Source organism: Phyllobates terribilis, unplaced genomic scaffold, assembly GCF_046119375.1.
Source record: "Phyllobates terribilis strain yellow unplaced genomic scaffold, ASM4611937v1 Scaffold_4__5_contigs__length_816908805, whole genome shotgun sequence".
Lineage (NCBI taxonomy): Eukaryota > Metazoa > Chordata > Amphibia > Anura > Dendrobatidae > Phyllobates > Phyllobates terribilis.
Genome location: NW_027362764.1, coordinates 290799008 through 290808863, shown reverse-complemented (window position 1 = coordinate 290808863; position 9856 = coordinate 290799008). Strand labels below are relative to the sequence as shown.

Here is a 9856-nt window from a genome sequence, read left to right as displayed (position 1 = left end):
TGCTTATATTAGCAGAAAACTAGTTATATAGCAGAACACAAGAAAATCGAATGTATTTTTCCTATAATCTCCTATTCTGTGTTGCAGGCAGTGCCGCTTTCCGCATTCTGCTGTGTGCAGATGTGTTTGTGTCTAGTATGAGAACTGGCATGGTTGCTAAGCTGCCTGCTAAATATCCAGGGTAATGTCCTGATCCCTTGCACAAACCCCAATAGAGCTGCAGATTTCATTTCCCTAGCTCTTGTTGCTGAGTGAGACTGGGAAGACACTGAAACATCCTATACAAAAGTACAGCCTGTTGTTACACTGAAGCCAACAATAACCCAGGTCAAATTAAAATGAGGACAATAAGAAGACACACTAAGAAGATACATAGAGACACCAATACTTTAGGCTGGCAGCCTCAGACTTTGCTAGTCCCTCCTCTCCCTCAAGTCACAAGTCTGCAGAACAACAGAACTTCATTATTTATCGCCAGGAGTTAAAGTGCTGCAGAAAGTTAATGCCGTCATCTACAGATGACAACGCTCACCAACAAGCACTGGCCTATTAGTAATCTACAGATGTAGAAGCAGCTCAGACTAATCAGTGGCCAATAATTTAACCCCTTTCGTGTTTATTGTGGAGCTAACATGCCAGGTGGGGCTTTTGTCTCTACTGAGCTGGCGTCCTGCAGCTGCAAGCACCATGGTAAATATGACTTTTTCTATTAGGATATGTTTGCTATAATGCGCGCGTGCTATGTTTGCATACTGTATGTATATTTTATATATCACAATTTGGAAACTAGTGGTTAAGTTGGTTGCTTGCATTGTCAGGTTTTTTTGTTATACTTTTATTTTTTTTACTTTATTCCATAAAAAAAAGAGTTTTAAATGAAAAGCATATATTTAAATTGGAATATATGTGTAGCTTCTTTTTTTAGGGAAGAAATTGTAAATGACTAGTGTTAAATCTTGATTTAAAAAGGCTCCAATATCAGGGAAAATGGGACATTAAACATGTTTGGATATTTGAATTTTTTTTAGTAGGTTAATTTGGAACATTAAAATAATTTTTTGGGAAAGGTGTAAATGGGTGGTAATGTGCTCCTTTTCCCCTTTGTTTTAGTTTAAAAGAAGTATCTGATGGCAAGAAACTTTCCTTTTTACATGTATGTATTTTGGTTTTGTGGTCAGTAGTTTGGATCCGTAGTCTATAGTTTGTGTTTTCCATGTTTGTTACTGTGAAAAAGTTTTAGGCAGAAGTGGAAAAAATGCTGTGAAGTAAGAAAGCTTTAAAATTAAATTGTTAAAGTGTTAATCATTTTAATTTTAGCAATTAACCAAATACAAAGTGAGCGAACATAAGAGAAATCTAAATCAAATCAATTTTTGGTGTGAAATATGTATTGAACATGTGTGTGAGTGAAGCAATTAAAGGGCTAGTGGTCACGGCTGTACCCTGGAATCTGCCCGGGGGACAGGGGGGGCCGACACAGAAATGGACATTGCAGGCCATAAACGACCACTGGTCTGGAGGTTCCCCACCCCTGAGCTAAAGTATGCTTGATTACATTGTTGCAGCCTCCAACACTCAAAGTAAAAGGCGCCAAATGGATTAATCTCGTGAGTCAGAAATCTACAAGATAGCTGACACATACAGAATTAAGTATTGAACAGGTCACCAATTTTCTAAGTAAATATATTTCTAAACCTACGATTGATTGATTGATATTCTCACCAGATGTTAGTAACAAACCATCCAATCCACAAAGGAAAAGAAATCAAACCATAGATGTTCATTTCTGTGGCACCCAGGCAGATTCCCGTGGACTGCAGTGGCCGCTGTTGCTTTAATTGCTCCTGCCACTGCAGGCACAAGCACGCAGTGTTAAATACTGAACACTGCTGTGCATGCAATGAAGGTTTACGTCCTGACGCTGGTATTTTGTGGAGTCAGCAAGATCTGCAATCCAGTCCCACCAACAAAGACAGCTGTAGCAGCCCTGGCATCTCCTGTGATTTTTATTCCCTAACGTATCACTGTTATGTATATGCACCAGTATCTTCTGTGATGTATATGCACCAGTGTCTCCTGTGAGGTGTATGCACCAGTGTCTCCTATGATGTACATGCATCAGTGTCTCCTGTGATGTATATGCCCCAGTGTGTCCTGTGATGTATATGACTCCAGCGTCTCCCTATGATGTATATGCCCCCGAATCTCCAGTGATGTACCGTATTTTTCGGACTATAAGACACACTTTTTTCCTCCAAAATTTTGGAGGAAAATGGGGGGTGCGTCTTATAGTCCGAATGTTGCTGGGGGGTATATATATATACTGTGCTGGGGGGAGCAGTTGCGGCAGAGGAGCGGGGCACAGGAGGCAGTAGCCGTCTGCTGCAGCCTACACTGTCCCCGCTGCTAAAGAAAATGAATATTCACTGCTCCCCACGCCCATAGGCGTGGGGACCAGTGAATATTCATGCTCCTTAATAGCGGCACACAGTGTATCAGCAGCGCGGATCCTGCTGCTGCCGGGCGATCGCGTGTTCCTGCTATTAAAGGGCATGAATATTCACCCCCTCTCCATGCCCATGGGCGTGGGGAGGGGGTGAATATTCATGCCCTTTAATAGCGGGCACACGTGATCGCCCGGCAGCAGCAGAAGCTGCGCTGCGGCTACGCTGTGTGCCGCTATTAAGGAGCATGAAGTCACTGCTCCCCGCGCATACAGTCCCGACGTGGGGAGCAGTGACTTCCGGCAGCTGATCTCTCCTTGTGAGCCGCGCAGCTCACATGTAGAGATCAGTGTGGGCAGACAGGATGTAGCGCTGGAGGAGAGAAGAAAGGTGAGTAAGAGTGTTTATTTTTTTTATGTGCAGCCTGATGGGGATTGTGGGGACCATGCATACCAGGGTAAGGATGAGGGGGCCATACATACCAGGGTAAGGATGAGGGGTGCCATGCATACCAGGATAAGGATGAGGGGACCATGCATACCAGGATAAGGATGAAGGGTGCCATGCATACCAGGTTAGGGATGAGGGGTGCCATGCATACCAGGATGGGGATGAGGGGTGCCATGCATACCAGGATGGGGATGAGGGGTGCCATGCATACCAGGATAGGGATGAGGGGTGCCATGCATACCAGGATAGGGATGAGGGGTGCCATGCAAACCAGGATAGGGATGAGGGGTGCCATGCATACCAGGATAGGGATGAGGGGTGCCATGCATACCAGGATAAGGATGAGGGGTGCCATGCATACTAGGATAGGGATGAGGGGTGCCATGTATACTAGGATAGGGATGAGGGGTGCCATGCACACTAGGATAAGGATGAGGGGTGCCATGCATACCAGGATAGGGATGAGGGGTGCCATGCATACTAGCATAAGGATGAGGGGTACCATGCATACCAGGATAAGGATGCAGGGTGCCTTGGATATCAGGATGGAGGGGTGCCATGCATATCAGGATGGGGATGGGAGCCACATATAATAGGAAGGGGAGGAATATCTACCAGGATGGGGGATATTATCAGAATTGGGGGATATTACCCCTATTCCAGTGTCAGCAGCAGACTCGTGTATCGTGACCTCATTTTTTGCTTACATTTTTTTTTATATTTTCCTCCTCTAAAACCTAGGTGCGTCTTATGGTCCGGTGCGTCTTATAGTCCGAAAAATACGATATATGCCCTGGTGTCTCCTGTCATGTGTATGCCCCAGTGTCTCCTGTGATGTATATGCCCCGGTGTCTCCTGTGATGTATATGCACCAGTGTCTCCTGTGAGGTATATGCACCAGTGTCTCCTATTATATGTATGCTCCAGTGTCTTCTGTGATGTATATGCCCCGGCATCTCCTGTGATGTATATGCCCCAGTGTCTCCTGTGATGTACAGTGGTGGCCAAAAGTATTGGCACCCCTGCAATTCTGTCAGATAATACGCAGTTTCTTCCTGAAAATGATTGCAATCACAAATTCTTTGGTATTATTATCTTCATTTAATTTGTCGTCTATGAAAAAACACAAAAAGAATTGTCCTAAAGCCAAATTGGATATAATTCCACACCAAACCTAAAAAAAGGGGGTGGACAAAAGTATTGGCACTGTTTAAAAAATCATGTGATGCTTCTCTAATTCGTGTAATTAACAGCACCTGTAACTTACCTGTGGCACCTAACAGGTGTTGGCAATAACTAAATCACACTTGCAGCCAGTTAACATGGATTAAAGTTGACTCAACCTCTGTCCTGTGTCCTTGTGTGTACCACATTGTGCATGGAGAAAAGAAAGAAGACCAAAGAACTGTCTGAGGACTTGAGAAAACAAATTGTGAGGAAGCATGAGCAATCTCAAGGCTACAAGTCCATCTCCAAAGACCTGAATGTTCCTGTGTCTTCCGTGCGCAGTGTCATCAAGAAGTTTAAAGCCCATGGCACTGTGGCTAGTCTCCCAAGATGTGGACGGAAAAGAAAAATTGACGAGAGATTTCAACGCAAGATTGTGCGGATGGTGGATAAAGAACCTCGACAAACATCCAAACAAGTTCAAGCTGCCCTGCATTCCGAGGGTACAACAGTGTCAACCCGTACTATCTGTCGGTGTCTGAATGAAAAGGGACTGTATGGTAGGATACCCAGGAAGACCCTACTTCTTACCCCGAGACATAAAAAAGCCAGGCTGGAGTTTGCCAAAACTTACCTGAGAAAGCCTAAAACGTTTTGGAAGAATGTTCTCTGGTCAGATGAGACAAAAGTAGAGCTTTTTGGGAAAAAAAATTAGAGTGTACAGGAAAAAAAAAGATGCATTCAAAGAAAAGAACACGGTCCCTACAGTCAAACATGGCGGAGGTTCCCTGATGTTTTGGGGTTGCTTTGCTGCCTCTGGCACTGGACTGCTTGACCGTGTGCATGGCATTATGAAGTCTGAAGACTACCAACAAACTTTGCAGCATAATGTAGGGCCCAGTGTGAGAAAGCTGGGTCTCCCTCAGAGGTCATGGGTCTTCCAGCAGGACAATGACCCAAAACACACTTCCAAAAGCACTATAAAATGGTTTGAGAGAAAGCACTGGAGACTTCTAAGGTGGCTAGTAATGAGTCCAGACCTGAATCCCATAGAACACCTGTGGAGAGATTTCAAAACGGCAGTTTGGAGTAGGCACCCTTCAAATATCAGGGACCTGGAGCAGTTTGCCAAAGAAGAATGGTCTACAATTCCAGCAGAGCATTGTAAGAAACTCATTGATGGTTACCGGAAGCGGTTGTTCGCAGTTATTTTGGCTAAAGGTTGTGCAACCAAGTATTAGGCTGAGGGTGCCAATACTTTTGTCTGGCCCATTTTTGGAGTTTTGTGTGAAATGATCAATGATTTGATTTTTGCTTCATTCTCTTTTGTGTTTTTTCCTTGCAAGCAAATTAAATGAAGATAATAATACCAAAGAATTTGTGATTGCAATCATTTTCAGGAAGAAACTTAGTATTATCTGACAGAATTGCAGGGGTGCCAATACTTTTGGCCACTACTGTATATGCCTCAGCCCCAGTGTCTTCTGTGATGTATATGCCCTTATGTCTCCTGTGATGTATATACCCCAGCATTGCCTGTGATATATATACCTTGGCGTCGCCTTTGATCTATATACTGTATAGCAGTTTTGGTGTCTCCTATGTGATATATATATAGCAGGCCTCCAACTGCTTGAGTTCTGCAAATGTAACATGTGCAGTGATAAATTTCCCACTGTGAAGAGACATGCAGAGTAATATACATCTGGTCTCAGAACTTACTGTTGCAAGTTCTTTTCACAATTCATCGAAAAGAGTCAACTGAGCTCCAGACTGACACAAATATGGAAAAGTAGTTGTGAGTAGCATCATCAATACCACCTAACATCACAGCCAAATGAAAAAATAAGCAATTTCAGCCAGCACATTAAAGGGAATCTGTCACCACTTTGGAGATATCAGACCTCTACTATGGGGATACAGGGTATAGAAAAGTAAATCTATACATACAGTTGTGCTCAAAAGTTTACATACCCCAGCAGAATTTTTCCTTTCTTGGCCTTGTTTCAGAGAATATGAATGATAACAAAAAACTTTTTCTCCACTCATGGTTATTGATTGGGTGAAGCCATTTATTGTCAAACTACTGTGTTTTCGCTTTTTAAATCTTAATGACAACCAAAAACATCCAAATGACCTTGATCAAAAGTTCACATACCCCAGTTCTTAATACCGTGTATTGCCCCCTCTAACATCAATGACAGCTTGAAGTCTTTTGTGGTAGTTGTGGATGAGGTTCTTTATTTTCTCAGATGGTAAAGCTGCCCATTCTTCTTGGCAAAAAGCCTCCAGTTCCTGTAAATTCCTGGGCTGTCTAGCATGAACTGCGTGCTTGAGATCTCCCCAGAGTGGCTGAATGATATTGAGGTCAGGAGACTACAGAACCTTCACTTTGTTCAGCTGTGGCCAATGACAGGTCGACTTGGCCTTGTGTTTTGGATCGTTGTCATGTTGGAACGTCCAAGTACGTCCCATGTGCAACTTCCGGGCTGATGAGTGCAAATTTGCCTACAGTATTTGCTGATAACGTGCTGCATTCATCTTTCCTTCAACTCTTACCACGTTTCCTTTATAGCTCACACATCCCCAAAACATCAGTGATCCACCTTCGTGCTTTACTGTAGGAATGGTGTTCCTTTCATCATAGGCCTTGTTGACCTCTCTCCAAATGTAACGTTGATGGTTGTGGCCAAAAAGTTCAATTTTGGTCTTATCACTCCAAAGTACCTTGTTCCAGAAGTTTTGAGGCTTGTCTCTGTGCTGTTTGGCGTATTGTAGGCAAGATACTTTGTGGCATTTGCGCAGTAATGGCTTTCTTCTGGCGACTCGACCATGCAGCCCATTTTTCTTCAAGTGCCTCCTTATTGTGCATCTTGAAACAGCCACACCACTAGTTTTCAGAGAGTCCTGAATTTCAGCTGATGTTATTTGTGGGTTTTTCTTTGCATCCTGAACAATTTTCCTGGCAGTTGTGGCTGAAATTTTTGTTGGTCTATCTACCTGACCGTGGTTTGGTTTTTACAGAGCCCCTGATTTTCCATTTGTTAATCACAGTTTGAATGCTGCTGACTGGCATTATCAATTCCTTGGATATTTTTTGTATCCCTTTCCTGTGTTATACAGTTCAACTACCTTTTCCCGTAGATCCGTTGACAATTCTTTTGCTTTCCCCATGACTCACAATCCAGAAATGTCAGTGGCTGGATGAAAGATGCAAGAATCTGTCTGGATCCCAGAAACTCACTCAGCATTTATGCACACACACTGATTACAAGCAAACAGGTCACAGATGAGGATGTTACCTTTAGTAGACATTCAAATCCATGTGTGTCAAATTGTGTGCATATTAACAGACCAAAATCACCAGGGTATGTGAACTCTTGATCAGGGTCATTTGGATGTTTTTGGTTGTCATTAAGATTTAAAAAGAGAAAACACAGTAGTTTGACATTAAATGGCTTCACCCAACCAATAACCATGAGTGGAGAATTTTTTTTTTATCATTCATATTCTCTGAAACAAGGCCAAGAAAGGAAAAATTCTGCTGGGGTATGTAAACTTTTGAGCACAACTGTTCCCGTATGGCCCATAGCAGAGGTTTGATTGCAGAGAAAAGTGTTTTAATCAATACTGTTATGTACAGGCTTGGCGTCCGGTGGACGCCAAGAAATCCCTGCCTATGTGCTTATTTATCATATTCCCCCCCTCCCCTGCACGTCACAGGGCCCTGTGACGTGCACTGTGCCCCCTGACTTCCCGGGCATGCGCAAAGAGCCGCTCACATAGAGCGCGCTTTGCTTCTTCCCGGCCCCGTCTCTGTGCTCTGCGCCACAGGGTTCTATTGCGCAGACGCCGGGAAGTGACAGTGACCCGCCCGGCACCTGCGCAATAGAAATTTGTGGCACAGAGCACAGAGAGACGGGGCCGGGAGGAAGCAAAGCATGCTCTATGTGAGCAACGCTTTGCACATGCCTGGGAAGTCAGGGAGCACAGTGCACGTCACAGGGCCCTGTGACGTGCAGGGGAGGGGGGAAATATGATAAATAAGCATATAGGTGGGGATTTTAGGGAATAATAAAGAGATGGGCGGGGATTTCTTGGCGTCCCCCGGACGCCAAGCCTGGGAGAACAGAGTTTATTAAAACGCTTTCTCTGCAATCAGTCCTCTACTATGGGCCATACAGGTATGTATAGATTTACTTTTCTGTACCCTGTATGCCCATAGTAGAGGTCTGATATCTCCAAAGTGGTGACAGATTCCCTTTAAGGATGAGTTGATTAAATGTGTGACCAAATATAGCAGTATAACTTTCTAGTTTATAATTTTGTACAGCCCCCTAATGATGGTATAAATATTCAAATGGCCATTAGCAGAAAAAAGGTTCCCCACCACTGCTTTTGCTAAATAAGTTTTAATAATTCCTGCACTGTATGCAGATTACCTAAAGAAAATCTGCTGGTTATTTTTCAGAGGGTAAATTTTCCGCAATTTTGGGGTCAACTCTTCCCATATAGTCTTGATTGATATCTCTGATACCTAATGTACCATTCACTAGCCGTTGCATAGTCATTATGCAAGCCTAGATAGGGTTGTTGCCCTGAGATTGCTAGACCTTTGACTGAGAAAATATTGCCGAGCATACACTTCTTTGCATACAATTCAGAAGTTATTAAAACCTCTTTCTAGGGTATACTTTATTATTGCTGACACATGGATATTTTCTGAAAGCAGAGATTGCAATTTCAGGTTGTCTATGCTGCTTCTTAAGTATGTATAGAGAGTATAAAAGGTTTTAGTTTGTCGGTAGTATTAGTAAATTGCTGTAACGTGTTGTTCACATACACAGACTCTGTCCCCAGCTAGGAGAGAGGAGCACATGCAATATACACTATCTAAGAAGGTTTCATGAACTGCACCACAAGCACTTTTGTTATTAAGGTTTAATGAAGCCCTTAAAATGAACCCTCTGTTTAATACACTCTTAAAACTTTTTGGCTTAAAATTTAAGATTTAGATGTTTAGTGAATGCAATAGTGCAAACTAATAAAAATGGTTGTACATTCCTGTTTTTCTTTTTAAAAACTGTCCACAATGTTCTAAAAAAACCTAAAGTATCCTCACCTTGTACTCTGTTGGTATCTGTGTTTCTTCTTGTGGCTAGATGGACACAGGCTGTATTTAGCATTAATGTTGGCCTATGTACTTTAAGTGGTCACACCCCTTATTGGTAAGTCAGACTAAGGATATGAGTAAATGAAAAAGCGTTAACTAAATGCTAAAAGAATGAATATATACACTGCAATGTAAAAATAACATGCTATTCATATGTTCAACCTTTTGAGCTTATTTTAACTGATCCAGGTTTCCAAAGAAGAGGCCAGTTCATTCTTTAATTTATTGACTACAATTTAAATAAAAACCTGTCAGAAAAAAATGACAGAAAGAGACCAAAAAAGTAGCTTCAGGACAAGACACCACCGAGTCTCTAAGTGTCTTCAACCTTAATATATCTAAAAGACATTGCCTAAACCCATTATATATGGGTGCCTCTGATAGAAGATTGTCAGAGGAAATAAGGATCCAACATATCCAATTTACGACTACAGATCCTTTTGTTCTTAATAGATAAGCCACCACCAGAGATGTCTAACAGTGGCTCTTTCATAGAGAACATAGCGAGTGCTCCTGTATTTGAGAAGGTCGTTTGAAATAGCTGCCGGCAATACTTGTATGGCTGACATATAATGCCTCATTTAAACAGCTGTATTTTTAGTGCACTGTACTGACCGTATAA

The 9856-nt window shown here is 42.6% G+C and overlaps 1 protein-coding gene across 1 annotated transcript in view; it reads left to right on the top strand.

Moving 5' to 3' along the window:
• Window positions 1–216: 216 nt before the first annotated feature.
• Window positions 217–9856, top strand: part of DCLK3 (doublecortin like kinase 3) — a 236560-nt gene continuing 226920 nt past the window's right edge. Inside the window, exon 1 of the mRNA XM_073676616.1 lies at window positions 217–690. Within this exon, the coding sequence (XP_073532717.1) occupies window positions 633–690 (58 nt within the window). The 5' untranslated portion in view covers window positions 217–632. The remainder of the gene's footprint in view (window positions 691–9856) is intronic.